This window comes from Panthera onca, chromosome A2 (genome assembly GCF_046562875.1).
Source record: "Panthera onca isolate mPanOnc1 chromosome A2, mPanOnc1 haplotype 2, whole genome shotgun sequence".
Taxonomy (NCBI): Eukaryota; Metazoa; Chordata; class Mammalia; order Carnivora; family Felidae; genus Panthera; species Panthera onca.
The window spans coordinates 31,413,974-31,434,801 of NC_138340.1; the positions used below are offsets into that span (position 1 = coordinate 31,413,974).

Below are 20,828 nucleotides of genomic sequence, written 5' to 3' on the forward strand. Positions count from 1 at the left end.
AGTTGGCGCCCACACGCTCCCGGGGTCTCGAACGCGGGCACTTGCGCCGGGCGCGGCCGGCGAGCCGCAAAGGCCCAGGGTTCCAGGTCGCTCGGTTCCGGCGCCTGGGGCCGCCCCCTTCCCTCCCGGGTTCAGGCGGGTGCTCGCAGAGGTGGGGAAAGAGAAACTTGGAGACCTCCAGGAGGAGTTGGCGGAGCGGCCGGGGAGCGCGGTGCTCGCGGACCTCCCCGGGCGCCGGGAGCCCATCGGTGACCTGGATGCGGTGCTTTATTTAATGCTCTCTCCGATTTTCAAAAAAAAAAAAAAAAAAAAAAAGTCTCTGTGATTGTCCTCATCTTAAGGGGAAGTTGAAAGTGAAGTTGCGGGGGGGGTGGGTGTTGGTGCCCAAGGAGTAACGTTGCCTCGTGTGTAGAGTTACACATTTCCGGAGCACTCTGTAGATCATATTGGCATCTCTTCCCAAAAGTCACTTTGATTCAACTTCGATGAGTTTCTCGTAAATGGCAACATTTAGGTGGGGAGAGGCTGGAGGAAAACCAGAACCAGTACTGCTGATTTGATCTCCAGCGGGGGAGATTCACTTTGGCAGAAGGAGCGTGTGTGAGTTTTAACCCAGGTTTGGTATCTTCTTGAGCGTGAAGTTATTTTCCAGTTTTCCTGCCACCACACCTCCCCCCCCCCCCCCCAAGTACCCTGCCTCTTTCACATCCGGGCTGAGGCAGTTATGTGGGTTGGATTTGGTTGTTTTTGGTTCTTTGCGAAACTTGGGTTCATTCTCCCTGTTTTGTCTCCGTTCTTCCGAAGAGGGAGAGCTGTAAATGCAAATGTATGGCAGTGAAGTGTGTTTAATCCCTAGCTGGAGATCCGTATATGTAAAATTTTATTCACATATAGGAAGTCGAAACTCTAATAATGCTCTAAAACCTTGCTCTCAAGAATTAGCACCTTCGACTTTTGGCACAAAGGAAAAAAGATTACTTTGAAGATTGTGAGGTATAACTTGACCTCCGCTAGGGTGAAAAGCCTCCCCTGGCCTTAAAATAATACTGACTTAACCGCTGAGTGTGCACGGGCCTCAGGCTATGTTCATTTTCTTGGTTTTAGAAGGAGAGAACATATTCTAACCAAAGCAAGACTTACTTTAAATCTTAGGACTACAAACTGTACATTGAAAGTGTCGCTTGATTATACATCCCAACTGCATTTTGGTGAGGGTCATTACTGTTTAAAAGATCATTGTCGGGGGTGAAATGATGTTCTGTGTAAGCAGCTTGTTACTTCATCTTATCAAATAATGATTTTGAAACAGTATCTTAAGTGATTTAAAATAATCTTTGGTGCTGTTGATAGGAGAGTATCACTGCCCCTTGTAACTTAAATTTTTATGAGACCTTTTATCTGGTATTCATGGGTGGAGTTCTGGCCACTTTTATAAGTTCATTTTGTAACTAAAAATATGTTGGACAGTGCTAGAAATTTTATAAAGCAGTAAGACCAAGAGACATTTGAAAGACTTTAAAGTTTGAGGTATACCTACAACTAAACATTTCTGAAAGCTCTTGACCCACCTGGTTGGCAACACGTCAAAATTTGAGCCTTTATGAAATGTTTAAAGTCTGCTTGCCAACCACATAATTTATCTTGCAAATGAACATTTGAGAATTTTCTTAATTGACTTTATTCATATGTGTAGTAAAAGGACATGTTTTAGTAATTTAGAAGTAGTCTTTTTTCATATAATTATATCTTAATATGCTCACGAGTGTTAAAGTAGGAAGGACTAAGCTTTAGGCCATACTGATGTTTCTTTTATAAGGAAATCTTTGTGGGCAGAAAGAAGTAACAGATTCTAAGCTCTAACAAAACTGATTTGGACTTTGAATTTATATGACTTTAGATTTGGTGATTTTATTGAAGTCCTTAGATTGCTGGTTTCTTGGAGAATATGGGAGTCTACTTGTGGAAGTTTGTTTGAGTGTTCATTTGTTATTAGCCTTCTGAAATTATAAAGGATGATGAGAGAGCTGGCTATAAGGTCTTTACCCTGGTCCTATGAAATGATGTAGGCATTTCTGCAGTATGCTTTTATTTTTTATTATTTTTATTTTTTTAAGTTTATTTATTTTTGAGAGAGAAAGAGACAGACAGACAGACAGCGTGAGCAGGGGAGGGGCAGAGAGAGCGGGGGACACAGAATCCGAAGCAGGCTCCAGGCTCCGAGCTGTCAGCACAGAGCCCGACACAGGGCTCAAACCCACGAACCGTGAGATCATGACCTGAGCTGTAGTCAGACGCTTACCCAACTGAGCCACCCAGATGCTCCTGCAGTATGCTTTTAGAATACGGGTTGTCATGAGGTCTTTGGACCTCTAGGGATCCATGAATTGACTTCAAGAGATTCCTGAATTTCCTATAGTTGTGACCAAAACTTTTTGTGTATGTGTGCCTTTCTAGGGAGAAGGTCTGTGGTTGTGTTATAAAAGAGGTCCAGGGCCCCAAAATGTTAGAGCTGTATGTTTTTATTCAATAAAATGGGAGAATAATCCTTGAAAGGAAAAAAGAAAATGTAGGTCTTTGTGCACAGTACTTGATGTTTAAAGTTGTTTTGGGTCTAGTCAAGTGGTCTTAGAGGTACAAAAACACTTCCCACTTTGTTGCCACAGGAAAGCATTGCCTGTTAGTTGATAAACCATTCACACACATAAAGGGCTTGACATGCTCTTCCTGGGTGCATTGTGGCTCTTTTTATTTTTTTAAGTTTATTTATTTATTTTTGAGAGAGAGAGAATGGGGGAGAGAGAGCATGTGCACGTGTAAGCAGGGGAGGGACAAGAGAGAGGAATCCCATGCAGGCTCTGCATTGTCAGGACAGAGCTTGACGTGGGGTTCGAACCCATGAGCTGTGAGACCATGACCTGAGCCGAATTCGAGAGTAGGATACTTCACTGACTGAGCCACCTAAGTGCCCCTGTTTTAAAATTATATTTAAAAGTTTAGACCAGATAGACTGATGGTCAATAAGCAGAGATTTGATCTTGACAACCAGCCTTTGAAGCAAATGGTTCGCCCAGCTCCACTTTCTTATTGCTGTCCAGCAAATCTGAAACGTGACTGGGAGGTAAGCATTCTGAGCAGAGCGTGATGGGAAAAACAGTTTCTCAGTCAGGCAGATATAAGTTCAGATCTGGGTTCTTTCATTCAGTGTGGCTAAGAAACCTACCTGACCGTCCAGCTCCTCATCTGGGTAAAGCCTATGCGGTAGAGGTATGGGGAGGCTGGCATGAAGTTTCCTGTGTAAAAAACTCTGAATCCCTCACTTGGCCCGTATGAAGGACTTGGAAGCTAGGCGCAGGTAACACTAATAAACACCTGAATGAATGAATGAATGAATGAATGCGTCTAAACATGGTATGTGGTAATGATCTATATTATTTCTCAAAGTGTGATGAAAATATTAACAAATTGAAACATCTTTTAAAAATTAGGTTTTCAAAAACGAGTTTGGGTTAAGTGGTCCTTATCTTGTAGAGGTCCGGGGGAAGGTTGAGGGAAGATGATGGTGATTGGTGAAATTGAGGACACGGGTGCTGGGCAGAAAGAAACAGTGCCAGCCCACCAATATCATAGCCGTCTCCTTGTGTAAGATTCCGCTTAACTTTTTCTCTTCATTTGTAATTTGAATGAAAAATCTAAACTAAGAAACTGCACATGTACTTTCTAGTCCATTGCCTCTGAAAATGTTTGCTCCTCTGCTCCTGACACGGACCCTCACAGGTGACCCTCACAGGTGTTCGAGGGACTTCATGAGTGGAAATTACACCTGTAACTTTGGCTGCCTGATTCTGACGTCTTTAAAATGGCTCCACAACTGGGTACCTGCATTGATGTTTCTCACCAGGGAAAGGAGTCTGGAAGAACTGAATTATGTTTTCCTATCTCTAAACACTGAAAGAAGAGAAGGTGTTACTAGTTAGAAGACAGATGTGATTAAAATACTTATAATGCTCATGGCTATAAGAGCATACTTGCTTCCACTGTTTCTGTGGTCTTTTCCTTTCATTTATTCGTGGTGAGCCTTCATGCCTCCTGCTGTCAAGTGAGGGTAGTGGTATGGACACAAGCTGTGATGGGGTTTGACTCCCATTTCCTAAGCTTTCTGGCTGTGTTCAGCTTGAGCCATCCAGCCTCTTTGAGTCAGGAGGAGGTGACCATTAAATGAGATAATAAAAGCAAAAGGCTTTGCTCAGCCCTAGGCCCCTAGTATAAATCTTAAAGGTACTAGGCATCTTGAGGCTGATTTCATTCTTGTCTTTCAAAGGAAAAGCTAATATGGTTTTTCAAAATATTCCCATGTAAACCTTTAGGGACCATCCTAATTCCAACTCATTAAAGCCTTTCAAATCTTTCTGGTTACCACGGCCAGAAATCTTTCTGTAGGTGCCCCAGCATCTACAGGACCTGTCTGCTGTTCTTAACAGTGGGGTTGCATTCTCTGTTAGGCTGGCAGGTTATGTCTAAATCCTGGGTATTTTAGGGGCCAAGCCAACAAGCATGCACAGGTTTGGAGCTGTGATCCATTAAAAAACTACATGGTTTTATGGCCTAGAACAGAGGTCAGCAAACTTTCTGTAAAGGCCATTTTCCAGTTTGTCAGCCACCTCTCCTACCCCCATCCTCTCTGTCATACCTGCTCAACTCTATCAGTGTATCTAGAAAGCAGCCAGAGACATAAGCAAATGGCCGTGGCTGTGTTCCACCAAAACTTTATGGACACTGACATTTGAATTTCATATAATTTTTATGTGCCATGAAATATGTTTTTATTTTTTTAATCATTTAAAAACGTAAAAGCCATTCTGGGCTCATGGTGTGTACAGACAGCGGGTAGATTTGACCTATAGCCCATGGTTCGCTGACCCCTTGCCTAGAAGAATGTTAGACTCCTAAGTCCTATAGGTTTGTGGCATCATCAAGCTACCCCCTGCCCCCACACCCCTGCCTGCACACGGTGTCATTTGCCTTAAGTATTCTATGCTTTTGGTATGGCAGCATTACCTAAGGGCCCTGTCTTCCTCTATCAGGATGAAACTCCGTCCGGTTAGTTGTTCTCAGTTATAGGGTGTGGCTTTCCCTTTTTTTTAAAAAAAATTTTTTTAATGTTTTTATTTACTTTTGAGACAGAGAGAGACAGAGCATGAGCAGGGGATGGGCAGAGAGAGAGGGAGACACAGAATCTGAAGCAGGCTCCAGGCTCCGAGCTGTCCTCACAGAGCCTGACGCGGGGCTCAAACTCACGGAGTGTGAGCTCATGACTTGAGCTGAAGTCAGACGCTTAACCGACTGAGCCACCCAGGCGCCCTATCCCTTCTTAGCAGTATATTACTATATCACCAGTAAATTTTGTTTATTGCTAAAAATGTTCTTACCTTGCCAAGCTTTCCATAGGGCTTGATGTTTGACCCCTGTCCTGTGTGATGGTTTTGAGAGGAATCAGTGCCTTTGGAGCTTTCTTATGCTTCAAGTTCCTGTTGTCCCATTGTCCTGACGGATGTAACCAATATACTAGGCCATCAATCTGCTGACTAGATGCTCTTACCTTAAGGAAATCTGTATGTGGACTCCCCCACCTCCTTTCTGCATGATGTTTGGTTAACTAAAGCACACAAAGATTCCTCTTGTGCTCTAACCTCTGGAGACTAGCTCCAGGATTGATGTGTACAGAGCATGTAGATGTATATGTCTGTGTGTAATTTCATCCGGCCATCGCTGCAACGCTGAGGGCTGCTGCTTTTAGTTTCCCTGTTTCTCTCTCTTGACCCTTCTCTCTTGGTCATTGTATGGGATGCAGATTTGGTGACCTGGTAATTGCTGTAACTAATTCATTTATATTTTGCCTCCCTTTCTGCCTTTTAATATTCTCCACTAATTTGCTTGTTTTGCCCCAACTATGTTTTTTTTCTGGAGTTTAACTTTTCAAAACAACAACATTATGCTAAAAATAAAACCACTAGAGGTTACTGGGCAATTTAGAATTCCCCCCTCCAAATATAAATTTAATGTAATATCAGTTATGCACCAATATTTTAGATATTTAAAGATAAGATGCAGTTTTTAAAATATTTTGCCATTTAATCTCGATAGTAGTAAAATATATTACTCTTAGAATTTAAGGGTTTCTTTTTTTAGTTTTCAAAAAAATGTTTATTTTTGAGAGAGAGTCAGAGTGTAAGTGGGGGTGGGGGGCAGAGAAAGGGAGACAGAATCTGAAGCAGGCTCCAGGCTCTGAGCTGTCAGCACAGAGCCCGACTAGGGGCCTGAACTCATGAACCATGAGATCATGACCTGAGCCGAAGTCAGATGCTCAACCGACGGAACCACCCAGGTGCCCAAGGGTTTCCTTTTTTTTTATAAATTTTTTTTTTAATGTTTATTTATTTTTGAGAGAGAGACAGAGCATGAGCAGGGGAGGGGGGGAGAGAGGGAGACACAGAATCCGAAGCAGTCTCCAGGCTCTGAGCTGCCAGCACAGAGCCTGATGCGGGGCTCGAACCCACGAACCGTGAGATCATGACCTGAGCCGAAGTCAGAAGCTTAACCAACTGAGCCACCCAGGCGCCCCTCCTTTTTTTTTTTTTTTTTTTTAAAGGCAAATTTGGTACATATTTTTTGGATGACAATTTAGGCAATATGCATTCAAAGTCATAAAATGGCAAGTCCACATCTAGAAATTTATCTTAAAGAAACGGTCAAATGTACATAGGTGTGTGTGCTAGACTGCTCATTGCCCCATTTTTTAATAATAGCAAAACGTAGGGGGCGCCTGGGTGGCTCACTAGGTTAAGCGTCGGACTTCCGCTCAGGTCATGATCTTTCAGTTCCTGGGTTGGAGCCCCGCGTTGGGCTCTCTGCTGACGGCTCAACCTGCTTCAGATTTTGTGTCTCCCTCTCTCCCTGCCCCTCCCTGCTCATGCTCTTTCTCTCTTTCTCTCTCTCAAAAAATAAACATTAGAGGGGCGCCTGGGTGGCTCAGTCGGTTAAGCGTCCGACTTCGGCTCAGGTCATGATCTCACGGTCTGTGAGTTCGAGCCCCGCGTCAGGATCTGTGCTGACAGCTCAGAGCCTGGAGCCTGTTTCAGATTCTGTGTCTCCCTCTCTCTCTGGCCTTCCCCCATTCATGCTCTGTCTCTCTCTGTCTCAAAAATGAATAAACGTTAAAAAAAAAAAATTAAAAAAAAAATAAACATTAGAAAATTAAAAAAATAGTAATAATAGCAAAACTTAGAAAGTAATCCAAATGCTTGTGAAAGGACTGATTAAGTCTATCAGGACCTAACCATGCAGTGAAATATTGTGCAGTCTTTAAAAGGGATGATGCGGGGCACCTGGGTGGCTCAGTCGGTTAAGCGTCCGACTTCAGCTAGGTCACGATCTCGCGGTCTGTGAGTTCGAGCCCCGCGTCGGGCTCTGGGCTGATGGCTCAGAGCCTGGAGCCTGCTTCCAATTCTGTGTCTTTCTCTCTCTCTGTCCCTCCCCCATTCATGCTCTGTCTCTGTCTCTGTCTCAAAAATAAATAAACGTTAAAAAAAAAAATTAAAAGGGATGATGCAAGGGGTGTCTGGCTGTTTTACTCAGTAGAGTGTGCAACTCTTGATCTCGGCGTGAGTTTGAGCCCCATGTTGGGGTAGAGATTACTTAAAAATAAAATCTTAAAAGAAAAAAGATGATGCAGGCCGATATTCATTGACATAGAATGATGTTTAGGAAGAAGAGGGTAGTATGAGAATATGTGTAACGCGTGAATTTTTTTGTTATTAACGTATGATTTCTTAAGGTGGACAAAACCCCATGTATAGAAACTTGAAAGGAAGTATCTGAAAGGATATATCCCAAATAATGGGAATTTGTTATCTCTAGGTAATAAGATTGTGGGTGTTTTAAAAAAATACATTTTTCTCATGTAGCATTTGCTTTTATAATCAGGAAAAATAATAAAGATACTGAAGAATAAATATAGCAATGAAAATATCTATTTGTGGCTAATTGAACTGTCTTGACTACTTCCCTTCATTGTGTTGTATTAGATGTGAAATATGCTTTCTCATATATCTTAAAAATGTTTTCTGGTTTTTTTTAAAAAAATACTTTCTATTTTGCTAATAAGAATATTTTCCAGACCTTTCTAATAGGACAGAAAAAAATCCATACAGAATTAAATAACAGTTTTCAGAAGAAACATACTGAACGCATTTGCATGATAGTACATTGTGCCTCATTTCTTGTGAAAGATTCTCCCCCTGTTGAAATTCCTGTAATATCATAAGTAATTTGTGTGTACGGAGGCAGTATAGTGTAGCATTTAAAACCTGAGCTTCACTACTTACTATCTGTGTTACTTTTCTCCATTTAGGGCCTCAGTCTCCTCATATGTAAGATGTTGGCAATACAGGGGCGCCTGGCTGGCTCCCTCGGTAGAGCACACATGCAACTCTTGATCTCAGGGTCACGAGTTCAAGCCCGTTGGATGTAGAGCTTACTGAATGAATGAACAAATGAACGGATGAATGAATGGAAATGCAGGCAATACCTTGGTAAGTTGTTGTGAAGATTGAAGGCAGCAAGTGGTTAGTAGAGTGCCAGATACTTAGCAGTCATTAAGGAGGAAGAAGTGGTGGGACGGGTAAAGGTACATGGTAACAATGGTAATGATAGTGATAGTATCGGTGATGATAATGTCAGCTGCTAATATTTCTCTCCTTCTAGAGGCATGCTTGCATGAGGGCAGAGCCTTGTTTGCCACATTCACCAGCCTAAACCCTCTAACCAGAGCGGGTACCTTGACCAAGACAGGAGTGTGATCGAGGTTCAGCCTAGTCATGTCATGCTCCCTTTACCCGTGCTGTCTCTGTCCACTATCAAGTTGTTCCGGGGCTAACAGCTCACTAGCTTAGACGTGGTACTCCATAAATATTTGGTGAATGGATAGTGACCTAAAGTAAGCATTTCCTTCCTGTTGACAATGCATAGTGACAAACCTTTAAAAGAAGGTTTTGGGGGGCGCCTGTGTGGCTCAGTCGGTCAAGCGTCTGAGTTTGGCTCAGGTCATGATCTCACAGTCCATGAGTTCAAGCCCCACGTCGGGCTCTGTGCTGACAGCTCAGAGCCTGGAGCCTGCTTCGATTTCTGTGTCTCCCTCTCTCTCTGACCCTCCCCTATTCATACTATGTCTCTCTCTGTCCCAAAAATAAATAAACGTTTAAAAAAATAAATAAAAGAAGGTTTTGGTCATCTTTAAAGTATATGGAAGGAGGAGCACCTGGGTGGCTTAGTCAGTTGAGCGTCAGCTTTGGCTCAGGTCATGATGTCATGGATCCTGAGTTGGAGCCCCGCATTAGGCTTTGCACTGACAGCGCGAACCTGCTTCTGATTCTCTGCCTCCCTCTCTCTCTCTCCCCCTCCCCCACTCATGCTCCCCCTCTCAAAAATAAACATTAAAATAGTAATAATAAAGCATATTGAAGAAAATGCCAGGCACAAAAACTGTTAGAAGGGAGAGTCTGTTTTGATTTCTATTATTGAATGAATCAGAGCAATTTTGTTTCATTTTTTTTTTCTTTCAGCCAGTTACTTCATTTTTAGCTCAACTGTGTTTGCACCTGCATCTTTGTGGTGTACCTGTGATAATTTTAGAAAATTTTCACTTTATTTTCACTTAAGTTATTTTGGTTTGGGGGTATGTTTTACTTTCCACCCTAAACCCCCAAGTTCTGAGATATATTTCAATGTTTCTATGAAATTAGAAACATTGACCTGGTGATGAAGAATGAGAAGTACAACCACAGCAGGCTGTGACATACTTATTTGCAAAGATAGGGGCTTTGGGTTTGTTTGTAGGGAATTTTAGGAAATGAGTAGAATAAAAAAATCTAGAAATACTATGGTAATTCACTAAGTGTACATATCAGTTATGTATTATAGACTAAGAAGAATCCACTCCAAAACTTTGTGGCTTAAAATAATGACTATTTACACAGAATTAGGATAGGGCAGTTCTGCTGCTGCTCTTCTTGGGCCTGAGGTCACTAATGTGGCTGCTGCCCTCTGAAGCCTCCAGTCAGAGCTAGTCTAGGGAATCTCTAGGTCTAGGCATCTAGCTGGGACAGCTCATCTGACCACCACGTGACCTAGCAGCTAAGACCAGGTAAATACCGTCATGTGCAGATGTTACGTTTCAAGAAGGTGAGAGCTGCAACGCTACTTGAGGCCTAGGCTTAGAAGTCCCACAGGGTCACTCTGCCACATTCTGTTGATCAAGGAAAGCCACAAGCCCAGTCCGGATCCAAGAGTTGAAAGTAGGCACCACCTTTTGATGGGAGATGCTGCAGAGTACATATGACAGGTCATGCTGACTGCAGGAGTGGGGTGGGGGTATTGTTGTGGCCATCTTTGCAAACAGTATGCACTTGGCTTTTGTACATTAGTCCTTGTTTGCCATGACTGACAAACTCTGCTGTGAAGCACAGTGTTAAGTGCTTCCCTGTGTTATCTCTTAGGATAACTAACGCCTCTATGAGATAGGTACTATTACTACTTCCATTTTAAAGTTGTGATAAGTGAGCCTTAGGGAGGTTAAGTAACTTGTCCTAGATCTTTAAGAAGTTAGAGGCAGATCCTAAAAGTTAAGGAAGGTTTTCCCTGGATCAGTGCTTCTTAAATCCATTGCTAAAGAAACTTTCCTGGGAGAGAGGGAGAGGGAGGAGGGGGGGAAGAAGCATATCTTTAAAAATCTCAAAAGCAAAATCCAATATCTCAAAATTTTACATGAAGTCTGTAGCCTACTCCCTGGTAACATCCCTTTGTTTTTGTCATAAAACTAATAGTTTAAAATTACTTGTCAAATTACATTTTACCCCCCAAATCTTTGAGAAAACAGACTCTCCTAGACAGAAAATCATGGCTGATCGGTTAAAGGTCTTCCATCGTAAGTAGTAGAAACAAAATCGGGCTACTAGAAGCAAAAAAGGAGGCTATTCGAAGGATGTGGTGTAGCTCTTCTAATTGACCATAGAGAACCAGCAGGCCTCAGTGGACAGTCTTCTCAGGGTGCTGGACTTATTAACGTGTCTAACTCTTTTTAACTACATTCTCTACGGAGAGATCAGACTGGATCCTGGAAGGTGCCTTGGTTCCTGCTTCACCAAGAAACTACCTGCTGGTGGTGGTGCTTTTGGGGGGCGTGGCGGTGTTCCCCAGCAGGGGAGTGAATGCAAAGTTGATAGAACCCACAGATGTCTACTGTCTGAACATTTGTACGAGCTGCTTTGTGCATTATTAAACACATCTATTTGCAACCCCTTCATGACCTCTGGTTCACCCCTTTCCCTCCCAACCCCACCTGCCTCTAAAGGTTCTTAAACCCCAGTTTGAGAAGTACTTTTGTGACTCTTCACCATCGATTTCCATTTCTGCTAGTAATAAGTGCTTATCATTCTAAGAGCAATAACAAATTTATCCATTTTTTGCATAGTCATCTTTTCTATCATTTCCCTGATTTTTAAAAGAAAATCATATGAACTGTAATTTGACCATTTATTGGTTACAGGGTTCTTGTTAGGAACATTTTTACCTAGTACATAGTGATCCCCTTAGGATACAGATAAATGTCATTATTGGCTCCTGTGCTAAATGTTCCCCATACTGCCCTGCTTTTCTTTTTCTGTCTTCTCCAGGTGTCTACTGGCTGTCATTGTAACCTTGCTACTTAAAAATAAGTGTTTTATTTTTTTGTTATTTAAACTATTTTTTTTAATGTTTTATTTATTTTTGAGAGAGCACAAGCGGGGGAGGGGCAGATAGAGAGGGACAGAGGATCTGAAGCAGGCTCTGCATTGACAGCAGCTAGCCTGAGTTGGGGATTGTACTCACGAATCACAAGATCATGACCTGAGCGGAAGTCAGATGCTCAACCGACTCAGCCAGCCAGGTGCCCCACAAATAAACATTTTAGGTCTTACAAATAAACATTTAGGTCTTATGGGCTGAAGGAACAACCTACATCTGTATAGCCTTTAGCGTAGAAGTTAAACTATGTTTCTAGCAGTAAAATGTGCAAATGCAGTGTGATTTTTTATTCAGAGCGTTTTTACACACACACACACACATATATATATATACACTCATATGTATCAAATATACATGTATCAAATATATATACATATATATTCCTATTTTGTTTAATAACCATTTGAAGTCAGAAAAACGTATTTTCCCTATTTTTCATCTAAGCATATGGTTTTAGGAAAGTTGAGCCATTTCCCCTGCAACAAAGGACTGTTGGCAGGAAAACCGAGGTGTGACTACTCATGCCTTTGCTGAGGACTGTTCAAGAAGCCTCTCTTGTGGTTTCTCAAGTTTTGGGGATAAACTGGAGCTAGGTGAATATATGTTTGGCCTTTATTACTGTGGGGACATTGGTGTGTGATGCAGGTAGTTCCCTTTCGTTTATTCTTGACGTGGAGGACCAGTGTGTTTTATTTCCCCACAGTCCGTTGAGAAGCTGATTTGTCCCACCTCTTCTTGCCACGATTAGATTAGCTGGTTTTGAAGTACCTTTTGGAGCCCTTCAGTCTGGCCTTTTTTATTTTACCACGGTGTAATTACCACCTTGTGGTGTAGTCACTTGTCTTCCCAGCCCCTGGACTCTTCTTTTAAACGGTCTGCTCTGTTTTCTGCTGTTCAGGCCCACCACTACGAGTGATTTTGAGAGGAGTACTTGCCACTTTTGTTTAATTAGGGTCTCTAGACAGTGTTCTGTTAACAATAGGGTTGTATGTTAGGCCCTTTCCCCTTGCTGGTAAGGTGTCACTGTAGTTTTCACCATTAACACGGTCATAGTGGTAATGTGGTGGTTCTTATTTGGCCAGAACTTTTTGTAAATAGACACATCTTAAGACTTTCTCCATAGCTTCTAGAACCTTGTCCTGACACTTAACACTAGTTTTTAAATGCTCTTCTCCTGATTTGTTTCAGGTGCTGATTTCTACAGCTTCTAAACATGTTAACACTAGTCAGAGACTGCCTTTTTTTCTCGTGCATTTCTAGTTTGCCTCATTTTTGCAGGTATTTTGAACCTTTAGAATCCTTGAACTTAATCCTGAAAAGAGTGCCTACAAAGTTCTTCATTGAAAAATGCATACTTTTCATCTCTTTGTATTTTGTTCACTGCTGTGTTTAAGTTTTAACATTCTGAACACAAAGACATTTTTAGTGTTTTGGAACATAGCTCTTCTTAGCTGCTTTGAAAGGAGATATTTAAGACTCCATTTGCTACTCCCTCCACTACCCATCCTGTTGATTATTATTGTTCTGGTACTTATAACTATAAATCATTTGGAAATCGAAGTTAGAAAAGAGACCATTTGCCATTACATTAGGACAGTTTAAAAGGAATCACTTGTTCAAATTTACTAGCTTCCTGAAGCTAGTAAAAATGTTTATGGTTTTTGAGATTCCGTGTGAATATATTTCATCACTACAAGACAGTGAGTAATATGTGTTTAGTTATTATAGATTATGAGAACAGTAGCTCCTAGAAAAGATAGTATTGCAGTTTTCTGTTTAGAACAATGATGGAGCTAAACTGAAAAATCCGTTTGCATAGTAAACAGCAGTCATGATGTGATAGGACACAGGTTTCTTAGTGTGTCTGTTGATTTAGCTAACAGCCAGCAATGATTAGCTTTCCTTTCCATAGACCAGGTATCAAGTATTAATCAGCTGTAGACTGGAAAATTTTTATTGGCTAGCATTTGTAGTGGAAGAAACGCTACTCTTTGTATCTGTAGTCTCTTAACCATATAACTACATGTGATATTATCTGAGTGGTGTATTTACAGAGAGAAACAGTCCCCCCCCCCTTTTTTTTTTTAATCTGTGTTAGTACTTTAGAGTATGAAAAGAGCCTACATGATCTCAGTTAAGGTTGTGATTTCTCCTGGATAAAAATTACATGCTAAATCCAGTTTAGCATTTGTTTTTCACATTTTGAATGGTTTTATTTTATTGAGGGAGAGGGAGCGCGAGAGGGGGAGAGGAGGAGAGGGAGAGGGAGAGAATCCCAAGCAGGCACCACACTCCAGGGCAGAGCACAATGTGGGGCTCAATCCCACGACCCTGGGATCATGACAGAGCTGAAATCAAGAGTGGGACAGTCAACTGACTAAGCCACCGAAGCCCCCCTGGTTTCTTATTTTAAAACAAAAGTTATAAAGTATAGTATTGAAAATCTTAAAATACACACAAGCTAAAAAATATGATTTTGATTTTGAGTTTTAAGAATTCCGTAAAAAAATTATATAAATCTGGTTCTCGTGGAAAACTGAAATATTTGAATGTTTGCAGGGTTTTTGGTTAATAACTTTTTCCTGATTGCAAAAATCAAGTGTTTGAGTTAACCCCCTCTTAGAACAACTAAGAAAAAATAGGTATTTGTAGAAAAATTAGAAAACTTCACAGACACAGAAGGAAATAACAGTTACTCATAGTTCCACTACCCAAAGATACCACTATTAATATTTGATGTAGATCCACCCAGCTGGTTATAGAGTTTCCCAATTAAATATCCTTTGGAATGAATGTTTATAAGTAAGGGTAATTAATGAGTGATAGGAATGGATATGTAGTGGGAATCAAGTTTTGTTAATCTCACTGCCTCTTAGGTGTTGCCCAAGGCAGGAGAGAGAGGCTTTTCCCCTGCACCCCAAGGTGGGAGAAGAGAGCTATCTTGCCGCTTGACTAGGCTTGGCTGAAGTGAGGCAGAGCATCTTTTCTGCAGACTACTGTCTGTCTGCCTGTGTCTTTATCTTAGCAACTCTTCTATGTTAACTCTGAATGTCTACTGGTTGCAGCGGGAGACATTTGGAGTTCTTGGTGGGGTAGCTTGTTAAAGAAGCCACATCAATTCTTATCAGCCCCCTAGAAGAATTCTTTAAATCAACTCTTGTTCAAAAAAATGTCCCAATATTCAGAAATATAGTCATCTTCAGGTTACTTGTACTAAGTGAAAACAAGGTGGAGTGTTTAGATACTACCAGGTGAGGGGCATCTGTGTGGCTCAGCCGGTTAAGCGTCCTACTCTTGAGTTCAGCTCAGGTCATGATCTCAACGGTTCGTGAGTTGGAGCCCCACATCAGGCTCTGTGCTGGCAGCGCGGAGCCTGTTTGGGATTCTCCCTCTCTCTCTGCCCCTACCCTGCTTGCACTTTTCTCTCTCTCTCTCAAAATAAATAAACTTAAAAAAAAAAACCAAAAAACTTTGTTTAGATATTCCCAGGTGATTTCAATTAACATCTAACCTCAAATCCGGTTGCCTTGATAAAAGAAGAATCCGAAGGAGCTCAGAGCAGATTATGGTATAAGCATATGCCAGTCCTCTCCTGTGGAAAAGAAAAGTGCTAATCTGGTCAGATCTGTTAAAGAGACAGGCAAGGCTGAACAATTAGAATTTTCTCAACTTGCTCATCTTTTGCCTTAGTGTAGAAGAAAGATTTATCCTGGGATGAAAGAGCGAAAGAAGGAAAGCTCATGGGCAAGTGGCTATTAATACAAGATGGTTGGCTCTCTTTCTGTGTGCCTTGGCCTAGTGGTAAGCAGATCCTCAGGTCTGAGAAACCAGCAAAGTGAGGTACCACGCAGGATGACTTCCCCAGGCAGTGATACAACTTCTTGGTGTTCTGTGTGAAAATACAATGCTGACTTTGACTCCACGCCCTTAGTGAGAGGAAACCCAGGGAGAAGTAGGAGGAAGTAGCATCTCTTCGTCAAACGTTTTCTTCTTGACACGTAACAGACTCCTGCCTAGAGAATTGCGTTGGGCTCTCCATTCTGCCAGCTGTCTTTCAAGAGCACCCTCCAGTGTTCTCCTGTACCGGCCAGTTTAAAAGGTGTCATTTCTTTTTTTTTAATGTTTGTTTATTTTTGAGACAAAGAGAGAAAGTGGGGGGAGGGGCAGAGGGCACAGCATCCAAAGCAGGCTTCAGCCTCTGAGCTGTCAGCTTAGAGACCGACGTGGGGCTCGAACTCACGAGCTATGAGATCAGGACCTGAACCGAAGTCAGATGCGCAACTGACTGAGCCACCCAGGCGCCCCTAAAAGGTGTCATTTCTGCTGGAGCATTGTAAGAGCTTACAAGCAAGGCTAGGTCTGAAGGTGTTGCTTTGGGAGATGAATAACCATTGTGATGATAACTGCTATATGCTAAGGAGGGAGATTGCTGGTTTTGCAAGTCTATGGTTTGAATTCTTAGGTCTGGCAGGAAACTGAGCCCATTCAGATGGTTCTGAAGACTAATGAAAGGATTATTTTCAGAGGAATGTTAAGGGTAACATGCGGTTCCTGTCACCCAGGAACTAATAGCAACAGAAAACCATTATCACTATTAGATCCAAAGGAGCAAAGAGAAGAGGTAGCTTTACTGAAGTCCGGCGAGAGACCTGGAGCCGCGGGGGGGGGGGGGGGGGGGGGGGGGGGGGGGGGAGGGGACGCTGTCTGGCAGGAGCTATAGCCTGGAGGGTTTCAGCCACTGCCTGAATCTGTAGCCCAGAGCGGAGAGGGAATAAGAAAGCAATGCTCCCCTCCACTTTCTTTCCTCCCTCTTTGATCTTCTTTCAGTGCCTTCTATTGGCCAAACTCACCTGGAGGCCTGCCTGTATTTTTTTTAAAGTTTTTTTTACATTGATTTATTTTTGAGAAACAGAGTGAGACAAAGCGTGAGCGGGGGAGGGGCAGAGGGAGAAGGAGACACAGAATCTGAAGCAGTTTCCAGGCTCTGAGCAAGCGGTCAGCACAGAACCTGATGCGGGGCTCGAACTCACAAACTGTGAGATCACGACCTGAGCCAAAGTCGGACGCTCAACCGACTGAGCCACCCGGGCGCCCAAGGCCTGCCTGTATTAACCCAGTGATGCTACCCATAGACGTCAAGTCTTTGGTGCATTGAGCTGGGCCAGAGTGGTGGCCAATAGAGAGTTACTAGCACACCCTAGGCATATTCATACTCATGATTTCATCCTGCTGGCTCACCATTCTCACCTCCTGAAATCCCCAAATAAACCATGAAGCATATGAACTATTGATTATGACTAAGTTCTATCTTTTAATAGAGTCCAAACAGTTACCCTACTCTTATCAGAGTAATTAAATATTCTAATCTGAACAATTCTCATAAGAATTGGAAAATCACTGAAAGACCTTCTCCTGGGGCATTTTGGTTTTGGTTAAAATTAAACTAAGATTAAAAAAAATAATGCATGTGAACTGTACAAGTGATTTATCCTAAAATATAAAAAGTATACTTTTGGTCACACATTGGTGAAATGGGTTTTTATTCTTAAAGTTAAGCTGCGGGGGTGCCTAGCTGGCTCACTCAGAGCACGCAACTCTTGATCTTGGGGTTGCGGGTTCAAGACCCCATGGGTGTAGAGTTTACTTAAAAATAAAATATTTCGGGGCGCCTGGGTGGCTCAGTTGGTTAAGCGGCCGACTTCAGCTCAGGTCATGATCTCGCGGTCCGTGAGGGCTGTGAGTTCGAGCCCCGCGTTGGGCTCTGTGCTGACAGCTCAGAGCCTGGAGCCTGTTTCAGATTCTGTGTCTCCCTCTCTCTGACCCTCCCCTGTTCATGCTCTGTCTCTCTCTGTCTCAAAAATAAATAAATGTTTAAAAAATAAATAAAATAAAATATTTCTTTAATTCTTTTTTGAGTTTATTTTGAGAGAGAGGGAGAGAACGTGCACAAGCAGGGGAGGGGCAGAGAGAGAGGGAGGGAGAGAGAGAAAATCCCAAGCAGGCCCTGTGCTACCCGCACGCAGCCTGATGTGGGACTCAGACCCATGAACCATGAGATCATGACCTGAGTTGAAACCAAGAGTGGGTTGCTTAAATGATTGAGCCACCTAGGCACCCTTAAAAATAAAATCTTTATAAAAACAAGTTAAGCTGTAAAAGTGGAACTTTTTTTTATCCTTGCATTTTATCCCTTCAGATCTATTTACCATAGATGAATTGGCAACAAAATTCTTACTCAGCTGATTTAGAAATATAATAAGGATTTTAAGCTATTAAAAGAGGGTCTGTTTCGATCCTTGACTTTATTGAGCACGTGGCTTTGAGAGATGAAAAGATAAATAAGATACCTACTTTGCTTTCCAGAATTTAAGACCAGTGAAAAGAGGTCCACACCCAACTGTAGTAATCAGTGAGAGATCCTTTAATAGAAGCATCAGCTGTGGGATTAATGAGGGAGAAGTGGTTTAGTCTGGTCTTTACCAGAGAATCTTTCCTATGGCTCACAATAACTTACCAAAAGTTTACACCTTCCTATGTTTTAGAAATAGAGATGACAAAAAGATACCAAAAGGCCCTGAGCTCAAGGAGCTGGGATCAGAGTGAGTCTTTTAATACTGTTTCATCACAGGCAGCCAATCTTTTGGTGGTTTCCCATTGCTTCAAGGACGGATGGTGTTGAAAACCCTTACCATGTCCCTCTGTAGTCCTCTGATCTGGCTCCTCCTGTATCTCTAGCCTCAGGTGCTCTGGCCTTTTAGTTCTTCAGACACACCATACTATGACAGTCTTTTCTCTTGAGATTCCCTTGGCTTCAAGGTTGCCTGCTCCACCCTCATCTAAGAACGTCTCTTTCTGCCTCCTTGTCCTAGTTGAAATGCTGCCTCTTTACCAAAGTCTTACCTGACCTTCCAGACAAAATTCAGGGATCTTATTACTTGTTCTAAAACCCATATATAATCAGGCACTTTGCTCTTCTTCCTCAAGCACTTTCAAATTTATCAGTGTAAATGATGGCTGTCTTCATTACCAGAATGTAAGTACGTTGAGAGCAGGTTACATGTCTCTTTCACAGCAATGGCTTCAGTCCAAGCATGGTGTTTAATAATGGTGCTCAATAAAGAATTGTAGAAAGAAGGAAAAAGAACTGTCTTTAAGCCTTGACCGCTGCCACTCATCAGCTCTGTGACTTGTGGTATCTTGCTAATTGAGACTTCCATTTCTTATCTGTAGTATGGCACTTAGTATGTGCTATGCACTGTGCTTGTGTTATCTCAATTAAACTTTATCATAGAGGTGAAATGACTTGCTTAAGGTCACTGTAAATAGAAAACAGGATTTAAATCCTGATCTGTTTAATTACAAAAACTGATTGCTCTTCTCCACACCTTTATGTGATTGTCCTAGGGGTAACACCTGTAGGGAGGTCTTTGATACAGGGTAGTATGGATGCTCATTCTGAGGATATTGACATTCATGAAGAAGTGGACTGAAACCAGTTTTACGGAATCAGAGTATGGGATTAACTCCATTTATATGAAGGGGTACATGACTTCTAAACTGAGTCCTGAAGAAGTTAGCTGGGTCCAGGGGCACCTGGGTAGCTCACCAGTTGAGCATCTGACTGTTGATTTTGGCTCAGGTCATGATCTCAGGGTTTGTGGAATTAAACCCCCTATCCGGCTCTGTGCCTGCTTGGGATTCTTTCACTCACTCTGGAGTGCGCTCTCTCTCTCTCTCTCAAAATAAATAAACATTAAAAAAAAAAGTTAGCTCCATCCAGAAGTAGAATGTAGTACAAATGTCCCAAGGCAAGAACTGGGGTCACAGGGGGAAGAGTCTTGCAGGCTAGGCCAGGGAGTTGCTACTCTCTGTAAAACGCTGTAGGGAGACCTTGATGAGTTTTATGTATGAAAATCTTTTGGAAGTGGGAAGTCCCACTTTGCAGTCCCCTTTGGGGGCCAAAGTGTCTATAGCCCTTCTCCCGGTTTGCATCTCTGTAGCAAAGGAAGCATTTTAGCTGAAGGTTTCATTCCACTGTAGCACCCAGCACTAGTGTTTGAAAAGGAATTAGCAGCGTGAGGTAAGGAACGGATGTTTATGTTCAGTTGTTTGGTAGAATTCTGTTGTTTGTTGCTGTTTTTCTGTGAGGGTAGAGTGCCTGGCAACCTCACGCAGGTTACTTTACCTCTATAGCCTCAGTTTCTCATTCAGAAATTAGGGCTCATTAAAATGTCTGCCTCATGGGCTTTTGGTGTAACATCCACACAGTGCCAGGCACAAAAATAAGCTTTCAAGCAATGTTAGCTGCTGTTGTTAATACATGTTTCCTGTCCGTTCTGGCCCATGCCTCCTCGATGAATGTGCATTATTTATCAAACACAGGTTGACTTGGACATAGGAACAGACATTTTTTATTTTTATTTAAAAAAAATTTTTTTTTTTAACGTTTATTTATTTTTGAGACAGAGAGAGACAGAGCGTGAATGGGGGAGGGTCAGAGAGAGGGAGACACAGAATCTGAAACAGGCTCCAGGCTCTGAGCTGTCAGCACAGAGCCCGACGCGGGGCTTGAACTCACGGACCGTGAGATCATGACCTGAGCCGAAGTCGGCCGCTTAACCGACTGAGCCACCCAGGCACCCCAAGACATTTTTTATTTTTAAAAGATCGTGATTTTAGTGTTTACAAAGATAATAAAATTGCCAAAAAAAAAAAAAAAAAAAAAAAGACAGTGAACCAGTCACCTTACTGGGGCAGTCCTAGTGTTTCCTGGGTATATTTATGATGAAATGCAAAATGTGAACATGAACTAATACTTACAGAACCCATTGCGTATGCCAGGCCTGTGCTTTCCATTCAATATCCCTGTGAAGTAGGTTTGCTTAGATCTGTTTTACGAATAAGGAAGTTATGATCTTTCTAAGGTGTTGATATCAACATTATAAGTAGACATTAAACCATGTGCTTCTTCAAACCATTTTGTACCTTTA

At 42.1% G+C, this 20,828-nt stretch overlaps 1 protein-coding gene across 4 annotated transcripts in view; it reads left to right on the forward strand.

Annotated features, from left to right (window-relative positions):
• Positions 1-20,828, forward strand: part of LOC145715289 (uncharacterized) — a 48,289-nt gene that overhangs the window by 607 nt on the left and 26,854 nt on the right. For 2 of the 4 annotated variants that reach the window (XM_081794963.1, XM_081794964.1), the window contains exon 2: positions 8,408-8,588. The exons of 1 other annotated variant lie outside the window; for it this stretch is intronic. In XM_081794963.1, the coding sequence (XP_081651089.1) occupies positions 8,408-8,527 (120 nt within the window). In that variant the 3' untranslated portion in view covers positions 8,528-8,588. Of the gene's footprint in view, positions 1-8,407; positions 16,489-20,828 lie in introns of those variants that run through there. One more of the 4 variants, XM_081794965.1, reaches the window with a different exon arrangement.